The sequence below is a fragment of the Mytilus trossulus genome, chromosome 10 (genome assembly GCF_036588685.1).
Source record: "Mytilus trossulus isolate FHL-02 chromosome 10, PNRI_Mtr1.1.1.hap1, whole genome shotgun sequence".
Classification (NCBI taxonomy): Eukaryota; Metazoa; Mollusca; class Bivalvia; order Mytilida; family Mytilidae; genus Mytilus; species Mytilus trossulus.
This window is the reverse complement of record NC_086382.1, coordinates 35,824,946-35,852,159: the sequence shown is the minus strand read 5'-3', so window position 1 is coordinate 35,852,159 and position 27,214 is coordinate 35,824,946. Positions and strand designations below refer to the sequence as shown.

Below are 27,214 nucleotides of genomic sequence, written 5' to 3'. Positions count from 1 at the left end.
CACTCTGTTAATTGTAACAATAAAACTATGTTGAATACTAAAGTACTCAGTAATAAAATGAAAGATTGAGAACCGTTTACCATTGACTAGATATTATTTAATAATATTGTTAAACAAAAACAAAAAAGAAATACAGGAAAACGTAAGACAGCAAAGAAACCGAACTCAAAGGAATATTCTTTAATTACTATTTGCCATTTTTTACCATACAAGAATCAACACATATCGTTAATATAAGAAGAATGCAAGAAAAAGTGACGAAAACTGCAACAGGGATAATCAATCTCATAATTCGAAAACGAAATTAAACTGATAATGCAATGCCTAAACAATCAATAAAATGATCCAAAGATAACACATTATACGAAATACGTTTTATTCAGCAGTTTAAACCATAACAGAAACCGGGCATGAACTCATTGGCTCCGGAGGGTGACCATCTCCTGCTCCACATGTTTTCAACTAAATATAATTAAGTTGAGTAAATCAATTACCTTTTCGAAATCAGCAGGAAAGCATATTGATTATTACTTGCGCTGATTAAGTATTATATTTTCTAACACACATCACATTGAACAGTCGACCAATTGCAACGAAACGTAAATATTGGCTCGGAACGTTGGTTAATTTTACGATGAAAACGTAGGGGGGGGGGAGTATTCCTGAACAAACCATTTGTCTAAAATGTTACTTATTAAATGTTTTCATGAATATAAATTTAAATATTCGTTTTCTTGAGAGAGAAATAAAAAAAAATACTTAAAAAAAAAGAACAACGTCAACAACTTTTACACATACAGGAAGAATGATAGTTGTCGTATATTGTAATCTTTGCATTGTTCTTGAATCGTGCAAAATAATAGTTAAAATTGTATATTTGTATTACCTGTTTTCAGAAGCGCTCAAAATGTATGGAAGGAGTCTACTATTATGAGGATATAGGAAGCACTATATATATATATATGAAGGCTAATTAACTAATCGATTCCAATTATGACAGCTGTATACAAATTTGAATATGTAAATGCATCATGTATTACATAAAATCTATAAACATGTATTTCTGCACTATAAAAGTACTAAATATACGTAATTTTATGTAATGACCAGTTTGAAAAAAAAAGAAATTTGCAATTTATAAATTGTACAGATGTACTGATGTATGACAATTGAAATGTTGCTTTACCATGAATTTTACTCTGTAAAATTATTAACAATGATTGGGGTGTAAAAGTTGATTAGACAAAAAAAGGCAAAAGACATTTACCTGCACACACAATAAGAAAGTCTCCACAAACTATAATACAATTTATTGACAAAAATTACAATTGATATTTGTCCACTATTATTCGTAACTGAATATTTGAATGTATGAATGTGTCATTTTTTTTCAATCGAAAGATCAACCAAATCTTTACATTTTACATATTTTACATTGTTCTATTATAAACATGTATTTCGATTGCACTCAGCCATTTTCAACAGGAATGCTGGTAGTTCAAAAGCATCTTTCCAATGTTGTACATATCTAATTTGAAACTAATTTCTTACACATTATTGCATTTTCTGTGTTCAGAGCCATTTGAAATGTTAGAGCATAGGAAAAGTGTTTCTACCACAATATATCTGGTTGTTTTTGTTATGTTCACACATCATTAACTATATAATGAACTTGTATACAAATGCCATACAAGTGATAGGTATATCTAGCTATACAACCAAGTTTAATCAATCATTTTCTACATAAGAAATTGCATGTACCACATGAAACATAAACAATATGTTATCCATTCGTATAATGTGTTTGAGCTTTAGATTTTGTTATTTGATTAGGGATTTTCCATATTGAGTAATCCCCGAAGTGTTCTTTTTAATATGTTGGAAGAGCATATTTGAGTGTCGAAATCTTTTATTGTTATGTAAAAGGAAAATTGGTATGGAGAAGTACGTGCATGAAGTATATGAATGCATGCTAAGCACTTATTTAAATAATGACAGCTGGATAAAAACTTACATACAAATTCATTACTTGTTACATAAGTCCGTCGAATAAATTCTACTACAAGTTGAAAATGCTATAAATGAACAAGTACTTTTTAAATGACGAAGTTTTGTTTTTGGTTGGGTTTTTTTTTGGGGGGGGGGGGGGGGGTAACTGAGCTATAATTTGGATCATTGACAAGCGACGTGTACATTAAATCTCAGACACTGCACATTTCAGATGTACTCTTGTATTTTAATTCCCGATATACTTGATTAAGCACAGGTAACCACGCTAAAAAAACTCATTGACTGTAATCATGAATATGAAATGAATTAAAATTGTAAAGGTTCGTGAAGTAGCAAAACGGCTACTCCGTAAAAACGTGATATATCATCTTGCCATGTAAACAAATGCCAGTTCAAACTACATGAAAGATATAAATGTAATTGCTGGAGAATAAAAACAAAACTGTATAAGAAAATTCAAATTTGATTTCGATATGTTTTTGCTCAACGGATTTCTTTACGACTTATCGAAGATCTAATTTTGTTTATATAGTTGTTCGTGGTAGAATATAATGCGGATCACATTTTAAATGTGTGCCTAACAGGATAAAAAAAACCTATACAGAATGCAATTCGATTAGATGCAACATGTTTTCAAAATGGTCGATGAATCCAATTGTAATTTCAAGTTTTTCCAAATTATAGTAGGCACAGGAGATTTGGACAAGGTTATTTCTTTTTTTATTTGAACTTAACTGAAACCATAAAACTTTTTTACATAATTAATTTTATAAATTGTACGTTATAACTACTACATTACGACTTGGAGTAACGCCTAAACATTTACGAAGAAGCGCCTTGATGACTATGTGCACGTTTTCCCCATTGAAAAATAATAGAGTGATTGAAATAATATGAATTTATTTCCTGTAAATATTAGAGACAGCGATTTTGAGTTATTTGAGATTCATGATATTTGACCTTAAAATTAATGTCGAAGCGAAAGTCCTTCTTTCTAAGTTTTGTTTTATCGTGCCGCAATTTATGTTCGAGCAAAAAAGTAAGACGAAGAAAAAGAAATTGAGTACAATGTTTAGGACATTTTTGTAAAGATTTATAACATTTAGTTCAAACTCATCAAACGTCATTTTACATTTTAGATAGGAGTTATAATTTAATGTTCTGGTTCTGAGGTTAAAGCTCCATAAAAAAAAATTAATTGACAAGGCCATAATGTCTTCTATATTTGAATATACACTTTTGTACAATTATGTCTTGCAAATATATCTAGAAACCATTAATGTTTCAAATCGACAAAAGTCGATTTATTTCGACACTGGAAAGGACAATATGTAGTAAAAGTAGCACATGACATCCCTTCTTTAACCAAAAATAAATCGAAACGTGCGCATTGTCATCAAGGCGCTTCTGTCCAATTATTTAGGCGTTAAGACAAGTCGTAATGTAGAAGATGTAACGTACAATTTGACAAATCATTATGTCAATCAGTTTGATGGTTTCATTTTGAATCTAATTAAAATAGAAATGACCTTCACCAGAAACTCTTGCGCTGGTTTTTAGGCAAAATTTTCAATTTTATTCATCGACTTTTAAAAAAAAATGTCTAACCGTATATTATTCTTTATATTCTTATGTCCTGCTAAGCATACATTTTGAATATGTTTATCATTAAATTCTACCACGAAATATTATTTAAACAAAATTAGATATACAATATATCGTAAAAATTCGGTGAGCAAAAACATATCTAAATAAAATATGATATTTGAATTTTCTTCTACATATTTGTTTTCTATTTTCTATTGTGAAAAGTACATGTTAACATATTACGCTTTTTCAACTTGTAGAAGAACATGTTCGATGACCCATGTAACAATTAATGCATTTGTATGTAAATGTATATCCAGCTGTTATTTTTTGAATAAGTGATTAGCTTGCATTTAAATGATTCCTACATGTTCTTCTCCATACCAAATTTTTCCTATAAATAACCATTTAATATTTCAACACTTAAAAATGATCTTCCAAGTTACAAAAAAGAAAATTAACAAAATTACTGAGATCCAAGGAAAAATGAAAGTCCTTTCTCAAATGGCAAAAACAAAATTTTAAACACATCAAACGAATCGATAAGATGTTTTATATTCCTGACTTGGTACAGGTATTTTATTATGTAGAAAATGGAGGAGTAAACTTGGTTTTATAGCTATAGTGCCTTGGAAGATTTTGTGAGGAAGACCAAATTGACTTTAAAACGATCGTATTGACTTTTGAAAAATGCTTTTATTTTGTTATGATAAATAATAATTTTACCTGCCGTAGTCGTGCGTAAAATATATTTCGGCATTTCTCTTAAGAAAATGACGTTTTTAATGGAACAAAACGTCTTATTTGTAAACTTTCTCTTTTGTCTCCACAATATGCTTTTAAAAAATAATCTTTTAACTGTTTGTTTCGAACAATTTGTGAAAATAGAAGAAGCGGCAATTCTTACCTTTCATACCTTAACTTTTATTGATAAAACATAATATTGACTCGTCCAGTGTCCAGATTGAAGTTTATTGTTTAGTTACCGTACACATTCATGCACGAATTAATTAATCAACAGTCATGTATGAAAAGCATAAAAAAGTTTGAAGGTAAACCAATCAAGTTGCCTACGATTCAATAACAATGACCAGTCCACATCGTAAAAATTTATAGGGGTAAAGTGGGTAGGAAGAAAATGTCAGATATTTTATGTTCATTATTTTGCAGTAACGAATAAAAATTTGTTAACCAATAGATTTGATATAATTCCATAAACATGCCGTTACATACTAGTATAGTTTTTTAATCTTTTATTTGCATATTTAAGGCTGTAGAAAGTTTGGCCTTCAAAAGTCAACATAATCATTGACTTTATACAGAAAATTTGCCCTTTTAAAACATTGAATGTTTCATAAAAAATACGCGACAACAAAGTAAAATCATTTCTTAAAACACTGCAAAAAAAAATCATTCTGATTGATGCAGTGGTATTGTCATAAATTGCGCTGGAGTGAACAGTGGTACAGCAAATGTCGAATTTCCTCACACGATGTTATCACACACTATAGATAAACCCCTCACATGTATGACATTCGTATGCTCTAGCATTTCAAATACCACTGAAAACATGAAATGTAATTATATTGACATGACCGTTCCTTATTAAACTTTTTTTTCATTTTAAAACATGAAAATTTTAAGTGTATGTAGAATATTATGCCTTCTCATTTTTAATGTTTTCTTGTAAAGGAGAGGTATGTTTTAAAGATTTAAATTGATTGTAAATATATGTATAGGGGCTGTGAAAACAAAGTTTTGTTATATCTTAAACATTACTTTCAAGAGTTGGAGTTTCAACATTTGATTTATCATACTGTTGATAATATCGATATTATTATAAAAACGAAAATGTGGTATGCTTGCCAATGAGACAATTCTCCACAAAAAGAAATGCCAAGGACATTAATAACCATAGGTCACCGGACGAACTTGAACAATAAACAAAGTTCATGCCGCATAAGTAATAATCTTATCATAGATACCAGGACTTAATACCGTATAGCGGGTTATTTTCGCGGGGTGCAAATTTTCGCTTATTTTCGCGGATAGAACAAAATCGCCAAAATAAGTTCCGCCAAATTAAAGGTGTACATACAAAGGTATGGATACAAGTTTTTAATCCGCCAAAATAATAACCGCCAAAATATTTCGCATACCTTGTTCAATGAAAATCGCGAAATTGTACACCCGCGAAAATAACCCGCTATACGGTATTGTATATACGTCAGACGCGCGTTTCGTCTACAAAAGACTCCTCAGTGACGCTCGAATCCAAAAAAGGTTAAAAATGCAAAATAAAGTACGAAGTTGAAGAGCATTGAGGACCAACATTCCTAAATGTTTTGCCAAATACAGCTAAGGTAATATATGCCTGAGGTAGAAAAGCCTTAGTATTTCAAAAATTCAAACAGTTAATTTATTAATATAACCCTATCAATGATAAGAAATGATACAATATGCTTCTGATTATTAACCTATGCAATAATATTCTTGTTCAGTTATACCATCGATACAAAGACTTTTTTACCCTTAACATATATGTTGTTGATAATTTTTAATTAAGAATACAAAATTGTTAAAAGGGTTCTTGGCTTTACTAATCAACTGTTCAAAATTGTGATTAACTATATTCATATATTCCTATAAATTGATGATGAATTATAAAAAAAAATGGTCGGTAAGACAGCAATTAAGATATAGAGCGATTGATCTAAAATATGAAGAGGCGGTTGACCTAATGGTTCGTGTCATTGCAAGAACTAACTTTATCTACACTTACACAGTTTGAAAACCAGAAGTTGAATAATTTGTAAGCATCTTAAATGTTTGTGTTATATAAGCTTCTATCTAGTAAACAACTGTTAATTAACATAATATTTTTAAACTATGCTTCAAATGATGCTTTTGTAAATTTGTAACTTGCCTGTAAAATACAAATGAGTTGTGATAAACTTTCTTCATGGTTTGTTTAATAATTTCGAAGCTTTCAATAAGTCGAAAAATGCACGGGGTCTTTTCTCCTATAGTTTTTGATAGAGTTTTTGATAGAGCTCTTCAACTTTGTATTTGTTTGGCTTTTTAACTATTTTGATTTGAGCGTCACTGATGAGTCTTATGTAGTGGAGACTAACGAAAGCTAACCAACTGTAAAAATATCTCTTTGAAATATTTTAAAATTCCTCAGAAAAATGCTCGAGCCACTTGACTTTCATAGCTCAAAATTATTTTACACAATATTTTAATAAAGTAGTTAAAGATTATTTGCTTCTCAAAATGTAAGACGCAATAACAGTCGTATGCTTGCATCATTTTACACAAACACAAAGTCCTGAACATTTCTACATTTGTTTGTTTATTTTTATCAATACCAGTTTGTAAACAAATAACAAGTACATGTTAAGATCCGACGGAATACTTTTATTCCGATTTCGTCGGGTAAATATGCTACTAATTGTGTAGAATTATATAAAAAGACAAGGACTCCTTGAGAGGTCATTTGACAGTTTTGGTCATATTACCATTGTTGTAGCTCTTACTAGGCTGAACATTATTGCTGTTACAGTTTGTACATGTATCTATCTATAATGATATTCAAAATTTTAACAAAAAACTGCAAGACTTCGTTAAAACTACAAATTCAGTGGCAGCAACCCAACAATTGGTTGTTCGATTCGACTGAAAATTTCAGCGCTGATAGATCTGGACCTAATAAAAATTTTACCCCATTTCAGATTTGCCCTTAATGCTTTAGTGTTTGAGATATAGCCAAAAATTTTATTTGACTCCTATGTTCTATTTTCAACCATGGTTGCCATGTGTGTCGATGGATCAAAACTTTGGATAAAATTTAATAATTTCGAAGCTTTCAATAAGTCGAAAAATGCACGGGGTCTTTTCTCCTATAGTTTTTGATAGAGTTTTTGATAGAGCTCTTCAACTTTGTATTTGTTTGGCTTTTTAACTATTTTGATTTGAGCGTCACTGATGAGTCTTATGTAGTGGAGACTAACGAAAGCTAACCAACTGTAAAAATATCTCTTTGAAATATTTTAAAATTCCTCAGAAAAATGCTCGAGCCACTTGACTTTCATAGCTCAAAATTATTTTACACAATATTTTAATAAAGTAGTTAAAGATTATTTGCTTCTCAAAATGTAAGACGCAATAACAATCGTATGCTTGCATCATTTTACACAAACACAAAGTCCTGAACATTTCTACATTTGTTTGTTTATTTTTATCAATACCAGTTTGTAAACAAATAACAAGTACATGTTAAGATCCGACGGAATACTTTTATTCCGATTTCGTCGGGTAAATATGCTACTAATTGTGTAGAATTATATAAAAGGACAAGGACTGCTTGAGAGGTCATTTGACAGTTTTGGTCATATTATCATTTTTGTAGCTCTTACTAGGCTGAACATTATTGCTGTTACAGTTTGTACATGTATCTATCTATAATGATATTCAAAATTTTAAGAAAAAACAGCAAGATTTCGTTAAAACTACAAATTCAGTGGCAGCAACCCAACAATTGGTTGTTCGATTCGACTGAAAATTTCAGCGCTGATAGATCTGGACCTATTAAAAATTTTACCCCATTTCAGATTTGCTCTTAATGCTTAAGTGTCAATCGTAACTACTCGGCCATTCTCGCTATGCAGTACAATAACCTCGTATGCACTACGGAGAAATTCTTCTTAAATTGTTGGCCGGAATTGTAGTGATCCGCGACACAAAGAAGTTCTATCCTCCAGGTGGCGCTGTAATTTGGTTATATATCACAGTAATCAAGAACTTTAACTCTGCCAAATATTTTGGCGCGAAAGAAGGAGCAAGGTAAATAAGTAATGGTAAAAAAATTGTACCATTCCAGTCGAAAAAATATAAAATTCAATCGGATCGGAAAATTTTCCGGACAGGAGCAAGGTAAATCAGTAGTGGTAAAAAAAATGTACCAGTCCAGTCGAAAAAATATAATTTTGAATCGAATCGGAAAATTTTCCGGACAATGATTCCTCCGCCTAATGCATACGAGGTTATTTCTTCGTGCAACCAGAAAGGCCGAGTAGTTCCGATTGGCTTAAGTGTTTGAGATATAGCCAACAATTTTATTTGACTCCTATGTTCTATTTTCAACCATGGTTGCCATGTGTGTCGATGGATCAAAACTTTGGATACAATTTAAAAACTAAATACCCAAATTAACATTTAGTTAAGGTTTGAAGGTATTTGGTCCGGTAGTTTCAAAGGAAAAGATTTTTGGAATAGTTTACAACAACAACAGACGACGACAGACGCCGGACGACGACAGACGGCAAGTGATGGCATTAGCTCATATTGGACCCTTCGGGCCTTGGCGAGTCAAAAATGAATAGTTTAGACACCAAAACATCGACAACCATCGAATTACTGACTTTAGCTTTGTGACGGGGCGATAATATAATAGTGCATGGTTAACGTGTTTGTGAGCACCTAACACATCCTTATCCAGGAGAGCTATTTTTTACAACACGACATAAAAAGAATAAAAAAAAATCAGTTGAAAATGAATTGAAACTAACTATCAATGTGACAAACATGTCTTTAATTTGTTTACCGAGTGGTAGTCGGAAAATTGTACTGCCACTGTAAACACTTGCGACAGACAAATAACGGATCCTTTACAGTTATGCGAATTGGTGTAACGCTTCTGTTATATAAAATCTCTTTGGCGCATGCATATTAATACGAATCACACACACATATTACAGTCTTGGTGTAAATTTAAGTAACTAAACCAAAAGAAAAAGAAGTAACTAGTTAAAGTGTGTCAAAAGGCAAAATAACATGTTCGTTTCCTTCTCGATTTGTCAGTAGCAAATTTCTATAGCCCTTCATTAGACGATTAGGCTCAACCTAGTTAATATATGTATCGTTCAAAATAGGGGAAACGATACCAGAGGAACATCCAAACTCATATATCGGAAATAAACTGACAACGTCAGGACAAAAAAAATCACTAAAAAAACCAACCAGACAGACAGATAGACAAACAGTAGTACACAAAACACAATAAAGAAAATTAAGACTGGGCAACATAAACATCACCTTACTGGATGCTCTTGAAGGGTAATCAGATCCTGTTTTCTTTCCCTGAATATAAGCCACTGTAAAAGATTTAAAAAATAACCCAATAAACAATCGCAAACAATCGCTCTATCATTTAAAGTGGTCATGTATGGGTCTTACATATTACAGATATGTGGTTTCAGATTTAAGAATTTATTGAAACTATAAAAACGGTATTTGGCAATACTTTTATGAATTTGTGGTCCTCAATGCTCTTCAATTTCGTACTTTATTTGGCCTTTTCAATATATTTTGTTTGGAGCGTCACTGCTGAGTCTTTTGTAGACGAAACGCGCGTCTGGCGTATATATGAAATTTCAATCTTGGTATTTATGATGAGAATTCCTAAATATTTTAAATGTATTGTCTGCATACCATACTAATAAATAAGAATAAGATTACATGATATGATTGCATCTAACACAACCATCGACTAGAGATCAAATATACCAAATAATAAGATTTAAAAGGAGCCTGATATGAAACATGCAAAACAACTCAAACGAGAGAATGTTCGTACTGATTTATCGTCAAAGCAAGAAACGTAAAACAAATGATAAACAATAACAACAAATGACAATTACTAGACAACAATCTAATGAAGTCTGATGGATAATGTTCTCATTTAGAATCGTAACATATCTCGCATGCAGATCCACAAATTTAATATTATTCATCGCAATCGTTTGGAGTCAGCAAAAAGACAACCAAAATAACACAACATCAAATACACAATGAATAAAGAAATACATAGTTAGTCAAAATTTAATGACAAATGATAAGGCCCTCTAGATCTTCTGCGTCGCCTAATAACGCTTATGACCACCGTCATAACTTGGACCTATAACAGAAAATAATAATATACATATAGATATGAATTATCCTAGATAAATATCTTAATACATTTTGAAAACTTAATTTTTCATATCCTTCATCACAAAATTATCGCTTTGACATACATATGCAAAAACATTTAAAGGAAATATGTTATAACTTCATCCTATACACAACATATTTGTGTATTGTCAAATATTTTTCACTAGATTTTGTCTTTATTGAGATATTTTATTTCTTCTCGAATTCGAGATTCTACTAATGCTTGTTTTACGACAATATTTGTTTTTTAAATCGAGTTTTACGTATCTAATTATGGATCTTATAGTTTCCGATTCAAAGTCTTTGAATATACGAGATCATGAGGTTATTGATAAATCCTCGGCCGTTCCAACTCTGATCCGTATATGAGTAAGAGAAAATAGATGGGGAACAGAAATGATCACGGGGTTTGTTTATGGGTATTTTAGTCAGTTTACTACAGAAATTTCGAGAAAATTTGAATTTGAAATGATTATTTTAAAACTCATATTGTGAACTAAAAATTAGGTATATTACCATCCTTTCGAAGTAGTCCTATAGACAGATAGTTTACCTGTCAGATTTTTCTTCTCTCAAAAGATAGTAGTATACTTCAATTATTAATGATTGCAGGGTTCAGCTAGCAAGCCAGCTACCCTAAGTTATTACCTTTACTACAACATTTAAGTACTTTTGCTGTAAAGTGTATTGTTGATTTTTTCTTTCTTTTTTTTTATGAAAAAGGTATGTTCAAACAAGTGTATCATTACTTTTGTTGTCTAAGATATATTAATAAATAATACTTACATGGAAAATATTTCTTGCCACTGAATAATATAAAATAAAATATTATGAGATAGAATTTGAAATTATTGTATAGATAAGAGTGTTGTCAGAGATTACTTTTACACATAGGGAGTCGGTTTATTTTTTAATATTACAGGTGCACGACTTAAGGAAAATGGATGATCTTATATTATAATACAGTTGTCTTTCTCCTACCAGAAAACAATATACTATGGTAGCTGTAATATAGTTATATCGTATTATGGTTCAATTCATTCCTTTATATTAAAAAATTAATACAGACAATTATTCTTTATAACATTGATTTAAAAAATGTCTCTTTAAAAAAAATTTTAAAAAAATGTCTCTTTTGTAATGTTACATTAATAGATGACAGCCTCCTAAAATAATACATCGAATCCTGCTTTCAATTAGAACTTATTTTTACCGAGAAGGGCAATATCAAATTACTGCGAAGTTGTATAAAACGGGGTAAACGCGAAATAAAGTATGTGCGAAATTACGTTAGTTTGCAGTATTGAAAGGAACGACTAAAGTTGAGTCTAAGCATGTTTTATTTTGTTTTTTACGAATCAGTGATACGATATATATCAGTATCTCAAACCCGGAAAACATGTTTTAACTGTCCATGATCCTATGGACATCTGGTTAATAGTCAGACCCTGATCGATGAACTTATGTTTTTTTTTTATATCATTTTTGACGAGACTCAATTTGCACGAGAGATGTTAAATGTAGATCAAGACAATTGTGGCGTATAAAGAAGCTTTCGGTTCAAAGATCATGCTTATACTCCATCTATCCTTAAGTGTTTTGTGGATAGTAGATATAGTTTATATGAAATACTTACGAGCATTTGGCAAAACATTCATTCTTGTATGTCTTTCCATAGGGTCCACAAACTTTTGGACCGCCTTCCTGGCAGTGTGAACATGGATCACAGGGACATTTTCCAGAACATTGTACGGTAGTTTCCCTATAAAAATTATTTGATTCACAATTCGAATATGGCTACAATATGTTAAAACACCGAATATTTAATGATAAACATATAATATATCCCCCATAGGTTTCGCCTTTTACCATAGAATTATACGTATAATAAACCAAGTGTTCAATTTAGAAGTTATCTTGTTCGATATAGGTAAATTGAAGTTCAAATTGTCTTATTGTGTATAATGTATTGATAATTTTAATATAAGACTGAAAGATATAAAATCATGTTATACACTTTTTCTCAATAAAATAAATAACAAAACAAATACACGACCTTTAAACAATATTCTAATTTTTAGTCTTAATAAAATATAAATCAAGAAATAGTTGTATAAATAAGAAAATATCTTTGTATTTGGTTGTATATGTTTTTGCACATTCCATATATCCTATATTTGAAAGATTGTGATGCAGTAATTCATCTTGATAACCAATCAATATATCAAAAAACACTCATTTGTTGACAAATGTTAAAGAATCTTAGCTATCAGTATATTGTCTTACTTGCATTCAGCATGACATTTCGATTTGTATGTCTGGCCATCCTTTCCACAGACTGGACTATAATACGATGCCGGACATTTTTCACAGGGGTCACAAGGACATTGTTTGTGACACGCTACTTTGACGTTTCTGCAATAATTTATTATGCAGTAGACATGTGCAACACTACGCTTAAAATACAGTGGTGTATGAACAAGTATGCGTTAAAGGCTGAATATCGGGAACATGAAATCTAAATTCTATTCATTTTTTTCATTGCATACAGCATAGCAATTTGATTACTAATTATGATCAATTTTGAAGGATTCACAAAAGGAAAACGCACCTGACATTAAAAACAACATGCTAGCTTTGTGTAAAAGTATACATATCTTACACATGTTAAACAAAACTTATTAACAAAAATATGTTTGCGATTATGTACATATTCTTAATGTATATTAGATTGATTTATCTGGACTATGTTTTCATAAATATTATGATTCTTACACGGTCATTTTATCTTGACACATGTTGGAAAGTCTAAACAATAAATCATTCAATGAAGTTAAGTCTTTGTGTCAATTTTCAGACTTAACCACTGCTGTAAACTTGATATTATTGAGACACCTAGCTCTCGGAAATTTTAGGATAGTTGATTACCTTTTAAGATAATTTAGTATGATGTTGATTTGTATATGTATATACAAATTACTGAAAGGTCTAAAACACAATTGCAAGCTTTTGAACAGTACTAAAAATTAGAGTAGTGGTTGAGTTTGAAAATATTCCGAAATATGATCTGATTATTTATCATGGTAAGGTCTATTTTCGCAAATGAATAATAAAATCAAAGGCAGGACTACAAAGTCAAAAAAATAAAAAGACAGGACAGAGATTATAACAAAAATTAATGCAGGAAAACTTTTTTGTGTCCTACCCTCTCCCATTAAAATCAAATGGTAGCGCTCTAAACGAAAACTTTTCAAGTATAAGTTTCTTTGTGTATAATTTGAAACCTTTAAAATAACACGTCTACAAAACAGAAGATGTGGTATTTATGTCAATTAGACAACCCTCTACAAGTGACCAAATATCACAGACATTAACAACTTTTCTTATATAATTATATATAATTTCACTATTTCAATAAGATTTTAGCAGTTTCTACTGGCATTAGGTGTTTATGTGTGTTTCTGTTTAAACGAACCCCTGATCATGAACAAAAATGTTAATGTAATGTCCGTTATACTTCTAATGTTCTTATATTTCAACTCCTGAAATTGTGATTAGAATGATTTGACTACCTTGATCTTGCAAAAACATGGAAGTCACAAAATCATCAGACATGTATGCATTTCATTCGAATTCAAAATTTTTTGCAATCAGTCACATGTATAGCTGAATAATATCTAAATAAACTCATCATAGATACCAGGACGCTCGAATCCAAAACAGTTAAAAAGGCAAAAACAAGTACGAAGTTGAAGAACAGTTTTACTTACTTGCACATGGCATGACACTTTGATTCGTGTGTCTTTTTATCAACACCACACACTTTCATTCCGGTCTTTTCGCATCTCTCATGACAAGGGGCACAAGGGCAGTTTCCAGTACATTCTACGGCATTGTTACTAAAATGTTTAAATATTAGTGAGCCAAGTTAAGAAAGATCTGGATTCACAAAATTTTAAACATCTGAATTCAATAATTTTGTTTACTTGAAACCTAAAAACAGTTTTTTTCTATTTTTTATTATATACCCAAAACATTATTTTCTTTGTGAATAAATTGAACTCAATAGAACAAAACATGTGTTTAACTTTGTTTTTCTCCTTTTTGATTGCAGTTCCTGGCGTAAATGCCTGTTTCTGCCTTAACAAACCGTCTCTTCCAAGAAATCACACTGATAATGTAATTTCCGTTATCTAATTTATGTTGCTATTTTGCAACTCCTTTAGTGGTGTTTTGGATGAATTAACTAGCTAACTTGCTTAAATATAGCAGTAAGTAACCTATCATCACAGAGCTTAAGTCATTTATTAAGCACCATCGCATCAATTAAAGTATCTACGTCAGTATCATGTACCTTTCATCTGATGAATGTTTGGAACAATTAGTGAAATGAGCCTCAGTTTCATTTTATTATATTTGGTTACTTACTACGTTTGTTTAGATAACGTATTACTCAAGCTTAATAAATGTTCAAGATGTCATCGATATAAATCAATAAATTTGCAAAACTAATCATCTGGATACTATTAAAAAATATCGCATATATACATGTATATAATAATTCTCATAGCGTTAGTCCTGTTTTAAGATTGTTTCCTCTAGTCGAGTCCAAGTTATTTATATGTTGTTTATGTAAAACAGAATAGTAGTCATTTGATTATTGGTACAACTTTGCAAACGGCCACAAGTTTATCTCAAGAATATATAAAGTGTTAATTTTCAAATAATGAACTTACGAGCATTTGGCATAACACTCGCTTGTGTATACGTGTCCATCAGCTCCACAAACTAAACCTGGTTTCGTTTCAAGACAATCGGCTTCACAGGAACAAGGGCAATTTGTAAGACATTGTATGGGAACGTTGCTAAAATGATTAAATATTAGTGAGCCATGTTGATAACTAAATTGTTTTATCAAAGTTTATATTCTGAATTAAAATTGACGTATTTTTGTTAATTGAAATTTAAAAACACATATTTTTCTATTGTATACATGAAACATTATTTTCGTTGTGTATAATTTGAACACAAACAAATAAGCCATACTATTTGTTTGAACAAATCTGTTCTGCTCGTTAAGCAAAATGGTAATATAATTTCTGTTCTTAGATTGTTACGCTTTAATTGAAGTCCTCACATTGTTTTCCGGACATTTTGAGTACCTTGATCTTGGTAAATCATTAACGTAAGCATCATATCGATCAAGATCTCAATGAACTGTTGAGATGAATATCATCATTGAAAGTATATAGCCTATTGCTACTTCTTTTTTTGTTACATATCAATCTAGATTTATATATTTAAAAAAAAAGTCCGAAACAAACGAATAGATTACAGAAAACCAATCATCTGGGTACTTTTGATATATCACATATATGATATTTTTCAAAGCGTAACTCAATTTATATTATATTTTTTTGTGGATCAAGAAGAAGAAATGTATACAGTTTTTAATTAACAATATTTAATGTTTTAATGCGTTTTATCTCCTTGCAAATCTTTGATATCAACCACATATTCATCTAAAAAATATATAAAGGTTTACATTTCAAATAATGAACTTACGCGCAGGCGGCATGACATTGGTTGTCGTATGTTCTGTTATTAATTCCACAAACTGGATTTTTGACTTCTGGATGGCACTTCATTTTAATACAGTCACAAGGACAATGCCCGTTACAATGTACCTCAACGTTTCTAAAATGTTAAAATATCAGTAAATGAGGTTAATATAAATTCTGATTTAGCAAAGTTTCAAAGCTTAAAAACGACGCATAAAGGAAATGTAGGAAACCCAATATCTTTTTTAATTGTATTTCTTTTTTCTGTGTGTATAATTTGAAAATAATAAAATCAACAAGCGACTATTTTTATTATTCTCAATTTTTTATCCGATTTCTACAAGTTCTGTCTTGAGCCTTAGTGTTTGCTTTTAGCAAACCTTCTTTACTTTGAAACCAAATGGTTTGTTGCTGCTGTATTTAAAGTAATCAAATTGTGATTTGGACTTTTTGAATGCCTTGATCTTGCTAAAACATGAAAGTTATCGTTTCATTGTTTGAGATCTTTAAGCAACTGCTATCAATAAAATAAGTAAAATATATATCACGAAACAAATATCTGATGAATGCTAAGAATTAATCGGTTAAAATAAGTTTACCTCAATTTTATTCACTTACATATGGTTTTGTTACATATACTAAGTTTTTTGTTTGCAAATCATTTTTGCTCTATATTTATCAATAATGTGTCTGCAAAAAATCAATAGGTAATCAAATCAAAACCAATTATTTATATACATTTAAATTATCTCATATATCATCTTTTTGAATGGCAGTACTCCAGTTATAAGATTGTTTCTGAGGACGGAGAGGAAAATATGATTATTTTTTTCAAGAATAAGACTAGCATGCATGTCATTTGGTTTTCAAATGTTGCTACGATCACGTGTTTATCTCAAATATATAAGTAAAGATTTAATTGTAAATAATGAACTTACGCGCACTTGGCATCGCACTTGGTGTCATATGTTTTGTTATCAGCACCACAAACTGGACGTTTGATCTTTGGACATTCGGAAACTTTCCTGAAATGTTAAAATATTTATTATATTATTCTCAATTTTGATTTTAATTCCTACGGTCTGGGGCATTAATGATTGTTTTCTGTTTTAAAAAATCTTCTGTAGCCCTTCAACTTATCGGTAATTTAATTAACGGTATTTCATTATTGTTTCTATATTCAAGTCGTAAAATGTTTCAATCAAGAACAAAACAGTTTAAATGTCAAAAGGTTATACTAACGGGACTTTCCTTCTTTCTAAAGTGTATAATACAACTATCATATGTATGGAACTCCCTGGCCATGGATATATACTGAAAGACTTTAAAAACTTAACACAAAGCTTGTTGATGTTTTTCATTTAATCGTGACTGATATTCCTTTCATTTTCATATAATGCTTCCCGTACTTCTGTTTGTTTAGAAAAATCAAGATTTGAATATCCTTGGACTAACAAACATCTAGACATCGCATGAATTTCTTTGGGTAAAATTAAAAGCTATTTTTTTTTAGATTTGTTTCTTCGTTTAGCATGTTCTTGAAACTATTACAAATTTTTAATCAGTTAAATTGTTGATTTTCCTTTAAGTCATGAATGAGAAATTGAAATAAATTATTAGAAATTTATACACATAATTTACCGCACGTTCTTATGAAAACAATGCGTTATTACGAAATGTAGTTAAAAGTTGTTTTTGTCTATTACAAAATAAGTATGTTCATGCTTTGAATCAACTTTTAGATTTTAGTCTCCTGTATTTATTTTAAATTGACAAACTTATATCATTAACTTGGACTTTTTATATTTAACATAAAAAACATATTTAACAATTTCTAAAATTTCACATATACTGTATTCCAATATCAGTGTATTATAAACCCATTTGATAATGGGCTAAGCAAGCCTATTTTTGATGATTGAAGAAGAAAATATTTGTTTAAAAATGTTAATATTCAGAATAATAAGTATTTGTCTTACTTGCAATCCAAATGACATTTTGATTTATATGTATTGCCATCAACCCCACATACTGAATGATAATATGATCCGTGACAACCATCTGTGCAATCACAAGGACATTGTTTATTACAACCTATCTTGACATTCCTGCAATAATCGAAAATGAATAAATTTAACAAATAAAATTGAGAATGGAAATGGGGTATAGGTCAAAGAGACAATAACAATAACCCGACCAGGCAAGAACCGAAGGTCACCAATTGGTCTACAAAAATCCAACACCCTGAGATGGTTCTCATCTGGCATCTAAATAAAATTGTGATGTTAATCAGTAAAACATGGATGTCGCATAAACTCCAAAAAAGATAGATGAATTAAAGTTAATTACATGACTGACAAAGGCCAGAGACTGCTAGCTTGGGACAGTCAAAAACATGCAGCGTTGGTACACATGTTTTGTGAAATCTCAGCTCTCTCCTGATACCTCTAACTAGTGTAAAATAAATGTAAACATCAGTTTCAAAGGTATTATATCGTAACGTTTTAGCCAACAGAACAGCAAGTACTAAATGAAATAATGTCTACAAATGTAATAGATCGTAGAGTACATGCATAACAAAGAATAGATATTAATTCAATTGACAAATTGATAGCACAAACAAGGTATTCTTATATTTAACATAAACTACATTTGACTTGGTTTTTAACAATTCCATACATTTCACATATGCTTTTTACCAATATCAGTATATTGTAAACCTTTTTGATAATGGGATAAGAAAGTCTATTATTTATGATTTAAAGAAGTAAATATTTGTTTAAAAATGTTAAGATTAAGGAGGTATTTGTCTTACTTGCAATCTGCATGACATTTTGATTTATATTCCTGGCCATCATCCCCACATACTGGATGATAATATGTTGCAGGACAATTCTCTGCGCAATCACACGGACATTTGTTATTGCATCCCACCTTGACTTTTCTGCAATAATGAAATATGTATAAATTATGATAATGAAAACGGGGAATACGTCATGGATGTGGTCTTCAGCTGGCCCCTAAACAAAATTGTGTACTAGTTAAGTGAAAATGAACTAAATGAAAGAACTTAGAACACTGACAAAGGCCAGATGCTCCAGGTTTCCGACAGGCGCACAAATGCAGCGGGTTTACAATGTTTTGTGAGATTCCAGCCTCAGATGTAGACAAAAGCTATAAAAAGCTTAACAACAAATTCAAAATAACCAATCTTCACCCATACATAATAGTAACAGGTTGTATCACCTTTTCATTCATGTTTTACATTTCGTACTCATTCGGAAAAAAACAAAATATAGACAAAAACACAAATAAACTTATTTTGACGTTTATAATGTCTGCAAATATATTTATATGTGTATACATATACACAGATTCTACCACTGCATCGATTTTAATACGAGCCCTATCAACTAACAGATAAATACATTTGAAATAACATGAGGCCTCATGAGGCTTGCTGACCTTTTTTTTTATATTTGAAAGAAAACTGTTGAGAGTGCAAAAATATCCTGTTGCACGAAATTTGGTAGTGGAATCTTTTGTTTTTATCATTTTACGACAATATGCAGACGATCTTCATTCACGTTTTGAACGACCTGCAACCTAATCATTTTATTTTAACAAATGAACAGAGATCAAACGAATCACATGCTAATTGAATGAAAAATAATTAACATGTAATGCACTTGGTGTGTATATCTGTTTTGCATCAAAATTTAAATAGTCATAATTCATAAAATCATTAAACATGTTAAATGCACACGCAACGTTTCGTTTATCAATGTCAGCTGGTAAATCAATTCTCTGAAAAGTGCATTACATGTTTTTTTTCGATCTAGATCTGTATGCTATGTTAAACTTTGTTATATCTCAACGTGACGCAATTTTTAGCCAACAGAACAGCCCGTAAGTGAAACAATGTCTATAGATACAAAAGATTGAAGGATATATGCATAACAAAGAATAAATATTAATTCAAATTCAAAAAATAATGTTTACTGACATTTAAACAGCAAAAATAATTTTGCGGAATATTCGAATAAACTATACTTACGAAAAAAATGCGTGACATTCATTGTAATAGTCCTGGCCATTTATTCCACAAACAGGTCCAGAATCGCTGTTACAAGGCTTATAATCAGGCCTCCCTGAAAAAAAGATTATTTTTCTTTTTCTTAACCTTTTCCAAATGTTAAATCACAGCATACATATATTTGTTCGAGTGAAAGTTTACTTATTGCTTTTACTCGTGCTGTTTTGCCTGAAAGATAAATCTTAAATCTTGATTTTTCAACCTCGACAGATTTGTTTCTATCTGAAAATAACTACATAGACTCGATTAGACAGTGGTTTGTAAAGGCTACTGTAGAATCAAACGGACAACCATTAGCAAAAACACTGAACCTTGAACAGCTCAGTACACACGTGTTGACATAAATTATCATTTAATCTATATTACCTATTACCAAAAACCTGAATTCTTTTTAATACTTGGAAGTATCTTTTCCATTGATTAATGTAATTGACTATTAACCGCTATATTTGGCATACTATTTTGAGGTCAGGGTTCCATATTATTTTCAATTTCTTACGTTATTTTACATTGTAATGTTGGTTTTTTTTTTATTTATTTCGAGCGTCATTGATGGGTATTTTCAAGACGAAACACGTATTCAGCGTACACAAGTTTAAAATTTGATGAGAATAAGGTTAAGTCATCACGTTCTGTGAGTTTACATTCTTGTATATTTAATAAGGTTTGGCATAATTGAAAACAACAGGTGTGGCTCCCTAAATTGAATTAATTAGAATAAGGGTTTTAATGTAATATAATTAAATAAAAACACAAAAAGACAAAATAAAAGCACTTCATCAAATGTAACTGGTCGTTTATAGCAACATAGATAACAAGAATATGACTGCCTAACCTAATATAAAGCAGAGCATCAGAATGACTTTCAAAATCAATATAAAAGGACATGACTCATCTTTTCGGTAGTAAGGACATTACATGCGATGTAAAACGTTGCAGTTACCAAGAATCAGTACAAAACTAATAGTGTATACTGTATTATCAAAATAGTACGTACAGCTTGATGCAGACGATAGTACAATAAAACTAAAAAGGACGAATAAACATGTAATGCTGAAGTTCTTCATTTCTCAGCTGTGATCACCTTTCAACTTCAATGATCTGAAACGAAAGATTAAAAGTTTGATTTGTTTTTGTATTGCTGTATAACTGTAACAGAACATCTGATTTGTTGAATAGAAAATCAATTAAAACTTATACACTCATATCGGTAGCAAAAATAGTGTCCGTACATCATTCAACCTTGAACAGAAACAATATCAGAATGTAGTTCATATTAAACACAGTGTAGTCACTCTGTTAATTGTAACAATAAAACTATGTTGAATACTAAAGTACTCATTAGTAATAAAAAGAAAGATTGAGAACCGTTTATCATTGACTAGATATTATTTAATGATATTGCTAAACAAAAACAAAAAGAAATACAGGAAAAACGTAAATCAGCAAAAAAACCGAACTCAAAGGAATATTCTTTAATTACTATTTGCCATTTTTGACCATACAAGAATCAACACATATCGTTAATATAAGAAGAATGCAAGAAAAAGAGACGAAAACTGCAACAGGGATAATCAATCTCATAATTCGAAAACGAAATTAAACTGATAATGCAATGCCTAAACAATCAATAAAATGATCCAAAGATAACACATTATACGAAATACGTTTTATTCAGCAGTTTAAACCATAACAGAAACCGGGGATGAACTCATTGGCTCCGGCGGGTGAGTATCTCCTTCTCCACATGTTTTCAACTAAATATAATTAAGTTGAGTAAATCAATGACCTTTTCGAAATCAACAGGAAAGCATATTGATTATTACTTGCGCTGATTAAGTATTATATTTTCAAACACACATCACATTGAACAGTCGATCAATTGCAAAGAAACGTAAATATTGGCTCGGAACATTGGTTAATTTTACGATGAAAACGTAGGGGGGGGGGAGTATTCCTGAACAAACCATTTGTCTAAAATGTTACTTATTAAATGTTTTCATGAATATAAATTTAAATATTCGTTTTCTTGAGAGAGAAAAAAAAATACTTAAAAAAAAAGAACAACGTCAACAACTTTTACACATACAGGAAGAATGATAGTTGCCGTATATTGTAATCTTTGCATTGTTCTTGAATCGTGCAAAATAATAGTTAAAATTGTATATTTGTATTACCTGTTTTCAGAAGCGCTCAAAATGTATGGAAGGAGTCTACTATTATGATGATATAGGAAGCATTATATATATATGAAGGCTAATTAACTAATCGATTCCAATTATGACAGCTGTTTAAAAATTTGAATATGTAAATGCATCATGTATTACATAAAATCTATAAACATGTATTTCTGCAGAATAAAAGTACTAAATATACGTAATCTAATGTAATGACCAGTTTGAAAAAAAAAAGAAATTTGCAATTTATAAATTGTTCAGATGTACAGATGTATGACAATTGATATGTTGCGTTACCATGAATTTTACTCTGTAAAATTATTAACAATGATTGGGGTGTAAAAGTTGATTAGACAAAAAAAAGGCAAAAGACATTTACCTGCACACACAATAAGAAAGTCTCGACAAACTATAATACAATTTATTGACAAAAATTACAATTGATATTTGTCCACTATTATTCGTAACTGAATATTTGAATGAATGAATGTGTCTATTTTTTTCAATCGAAAGATCAACCAAATCTTTACATTTTACATATTTTACATTGTTCTATTATAAACATGTATTTCGATTGCACTTAGACATTTTCAACAGGAATGCTGGTAGTTCAAAAGCATCTTTCCAATGTTGTACATATCTAATTTGAAACTAATTTCTTACACATTATTGCATTTTCTGTGTTCAGAGCCATTTGAAATGTTAGAGCATAGGAAAAGTGTTTGTAACACAATATATCTGGTTGTTTTTGTTATGTTCACACATCATTAACTATATAATGAACTTGTATACAAATGCCATACAAGTGATAGGTATATCTAGCTATAAAACCAAGTTTAATCAATCATTTTCTACATAAAAAATGCATGTACCACCTGAAACATAAGCAATATGTTATCCATTCGTATAATGTGTTTGAGCTTTATATTTTGTTATTTGATTAGGGATTTTCCATATTGAGTAATCCCCGAAGTGTTCTTTTTAATATGTTGGAAGAGTATATTTGAGTGTCGAAATCTTTTATTGTTATGTAAAAGGAAAATTGGTATGGAGAAGGACGTGCATGAAGTATATGAATGCATGCTAAGCACTTATTTAAATAATGACAGCTGGATAAAAACTTACATACAAATTCATTACTTGTTACATAAGTCCGTCGAATCAATTCTACTACAAGTTGAAAATGCTATAAATGAACAAGTACTTTTTAAATGACGAAGTTTTATTTCTTTATTTATTTATTTTTTTTTGGGGGGGGGAGAGGGTGGTAACTGAGCTATAATTGGGATCATTGACAAGCGACGTGTACATTAAATCTCAGACACTGCACATTTCAGATGTACTCTTGTATTTTAATTCCCGATATACTTGATTAAGCACAGGTAACCACGCTGAAAAAACCTCATTGATTGTAATCATAAATATGAAATGAATTAAAATTGTAAAGGTTCTTTAAACTCATCAAACGTCATTTTACATTTTAGATAGGAGTTATAACTTAATGTTCTGGTTCTGAGGTTAAAGCCCCCAAAAAATTGACAAGGCCATAGTGTCTTGAATTTTCTTCTACATATTTGTTTTCTATTTTCCAGAAATCACAATAATATTTGTTTATCTAGTTTGAAATGGCAATTCTTTAAATGACAAATTGAGATTTCTTATAATTCGCGTTTAAAATTAGAAGCCGTTTTGATACATTATAACATTCAAAATGTTTAGTTCCTTTCATATTTCGGATCAATGAGGTTTGTTTAACGTGGTAACCTGTGCTTAATTCAGTATATAAGAAATAAACAGGCAAGAGTACATCTGTTATGTGCAGTGTCTGGCAGAAAGTGAATGCACTCTTACTATCCACATTAAAGATCAGTTACCTCACCAAATGCTGACTGCGTCATGTGAAAAGTACATGTTAACATATTACGTTTTTTCAATTTGTAGCAGAACATGTTCGATAGACCCATGTAACAATTAATGGATTTGTATGTAAATGTATATCCAGCTGTTATTATTTGAATAAGTGATTAGCTTGCATTCAAATGATTCCTACATGTTCTTCTCCATACCAAATTTTTCCTATAAATAACCATTAAATATTTCAACACTTAAATATGATCTTCCAAGTTACAAAATAGAAAATTAACAAAATTACTGAGATCCAAGGAAAAATGAAAGTCCTTTCTCAAATGGCAAAAACAAAATTTTAAACACATCAAACGAATCGATCAGATGTTTTATATTCCTGACTTGGTACAGGTATTTTATTATGTAGAAAATGGAGGAGTAAACTTGGTTTTATAGCTATAGTGCCTAGAAAGATTTTGTGAGGTAGACGAAATTGACTTTAAAACGATCGTATTGACTTTTGAAAAATGCTTTTATTTTGTTATGATAAATAATAATTTTACCTGCCGTAGTCGTGCGTAAATTATATTTCGGCATTTCTCTTAAGAAAATGACGTTTTTAATGGAACAAAACGTCTTATTTGTAAACTTTCTCTTTTGTCTCCACAATATGCTTTTAAAAAATAATCTTTTAACTGTTTATTTCGAACAATTTGTGAAAATAGAAGAAGCGGCAATTCTTACATTTCATACCTTAACTTTTATTGATAAAACATAATATTGACTCGTCCAGTGTCCAGATTGAAGTTTATTGTTTAGTTACCGTACACATTCATGCACGTATTAATTAATCAACAGTCATGTATGAAAAGCATAAACAAGTTTGAAGGTTACCTACGATTCAATAACAATGACCAGTCCACATCGTAAAAATGTATAAGGGTAAATTGGGTAGGAAGAAAATGTCAGATATTTTATGTTCATTATGTTGCAGTAACGATTAAAAATTTGTTGACCAATAGATTTGCTATAATTTCATAAACATGCCGTTACATATTGGTATAGTTTTTTAATCTTTTACTTGCATATTTATGGCTGTAGAAAGTTTGGCCTTCAAAATTCAACATAATCATTGACTTTATACAGAAAATTTGCCCTTTTAAAACCTTGAATGTTTCATAAATAATGCGCGACAACAAGGTAAAATCATTTCTTAAAACACTGCAAAAAAAACTGTTTCATTATATCGATTATGATGTGCGATCAATACAAACATACATTAAAATGATAAAATCTTCATATGCTCTAGCATTTCAAATACCACTGAACACATGAAATGTAATTATATTGACATGCCCGTTCCTTATTAAACTTTTTTTTCATTTTAAAACATGAAAATTTTAAGTGCATGTAGAATATTATGCCTTCTCATTTTTAATGTTTTCTTGTAAAGGAGAGGTATGTTTTAAAGATTTAAATTGATTGTAAATATATGTATAGGGCTGTGAAAACAAAGTTTTGTTATATCTTAAACATTATTTGCAAGAGTTGGAGTTTCAACATTTGATTTATCATACTGTTGATAATATCGATATTATTATAAAAACGAAAATGTGGTATGCTTGCCAATGAAACAATTCTCCACAGAACGAAATGACAAGGACATTAATTACCATAGGTCACCGGGCGAACTTGAACATTAAACAAAGTTCATGCCGCATAAGTAATAATCTTATCATAGATACCAGGACTTAATATTGTATATACGCCAGACGCGCGTTTCGTCTACAAAAGACTCCTCAGTGACGCTCGAATCCAAAAATGGTTAAAAATTCAAAATAAAGTACGAATTTGAAGAGCATTGAGGACCAAAATTCTTAAAAGTTTTGCCAAATACAGCTAAGGTAATATATGCCTAAGGTAGAAAAGCCTTAGTATTTCTAAAATTCAAACAGTTAATTTATTAATATAACCTTATCAATGATAAGAAATGATACAATATGCTTCTGATTATTAACCTATTAAAATATAGAGTGATTGATCTAAAATATGAAGAGGCGGTTGACGCAATAGTTCGTGTCATTGCAAGAACTTTATCAACACTTACACAGTTTGAAAACCAGAAGTTGAATAATTTGTAAGCATCTTGAATTTTTGTGTTATATAAGCTTCTATCTAGTAAACAACTGTTAATTAATATAATATTTTTAAACTATGCTTCAAATGATGCTTTTGTAAATTTGTAACTTGCCTGTAAAATACAAATGAGTTGTGATTAACTTTCTTTATGGTTTGTTTAATGATTTTGAAGCTTTCGATAAGTCGAAAAATGCACGGGGTCTTTTCACCTATAGTTTTGGGTAGAGTTTATGATATGTCTAGACTAACAGATAGTTTTGCATGAATCAGTAACAGTGCCCATTCCTAACATAGACTACTTCATTCATATTACAGTAAGAAAATTGACTGAATGACAAAATATTAAAATTCATCAAAAAGCCGAGATCCTTATTTTGGACCTGCAGACATATCATTGAGGTAAAGTTTGTTTGAAAATTTTTTTATTTTATTTCCCTTCTTAGACTTTTAGATTACACGAATAATCTTGATAATTTAAGGGAGTAAACATGTTCATAGTCACCACGGCGGTTTTAATTAAATGTATAACTGAAAACGCCATAAGTTCAGCTTGAGTACACCTAGTGACGTATAACTTGTGGCGTACAATTAGACACAAGCATTATGCAAAACGCTGTAATGTTTTTTTGATAAAATGAGACAATAATTTCAAAATAAAGAAGACGACCTGACCTAAATCTCTTACCAGTTATTTGTTAACGTTTGAAATGACAAACTTATTTATGGTTCTCATCAAATTTTACCATCAATAAGAATACAAACAGAAAAAGATATTCAACCGTCTTAAAAACATTCAAATGAACACA

General features: G+C 30.3%; 1 protein-coding gene across 1 annotated transcript in view; it reads right to left on the bottom strand.

The window, feature by feature from the left end:
• The window catches only part of LOC134686371 (agrin-like), a 39,768-nt gene extending 17,305 nt beyond the window's left edge, over nt 1-22,463 (bottom strand). The window contains exons 1-14 of the mRNA XM_063546040.1: nt 22,425-22,463; nt 21,245-21,348; nt 20,209-20,302; nt 18,967-19,095; nt 18,131-18,259; nt 17,090-17,176; nt 16,156-16,287; nt 15,327-15,455; nt 14,361-14,489; nt 12,877-13,005; nt 12,227-12,352; nt 11,377-11,396; nt 10,523-10,555; nt 9,699-9,752 (exon numbers count right to left, since the gene is read on the bottom strand). Coding sequence (XP_063402110.1) covers nt 9,699-9,752; nt 10,523-10,555; nt 11,377-11,396; nt 12,227-12,352; nt 12,877-13,005; nt 14,361-14,489; nt 15,327-15,455; nt 16,156-16,287; nt 17,090-17,176; nt 18,131-18,259; nt 18,967-19,095; nt 20,209-20,302; nt 21,245-21,314 — 1,261 coding nt within the window. The 5' untranslated portion in view covers nt 21,315-21,348; nt 22,425-22,463. The remainder of the gene's footprint in view (nt 1-9,698; nt 9,753-10,522; nt 10,556-11,376; nt 11,397-12,226; nt 12,353-12,876; nt 13,006-14,360; nt 14,490-15,326; nt 15,456-16,155; nt 16,288-17,089; nt 17,177-18,130; nt 18,260-18,966; nt 19,096-20,208; nt 20,303-21,244; nt 21,349-22,424) is intronic.
• Nucleotides 22,464-27,214: the final 4,751 nt, after the last annotated feature.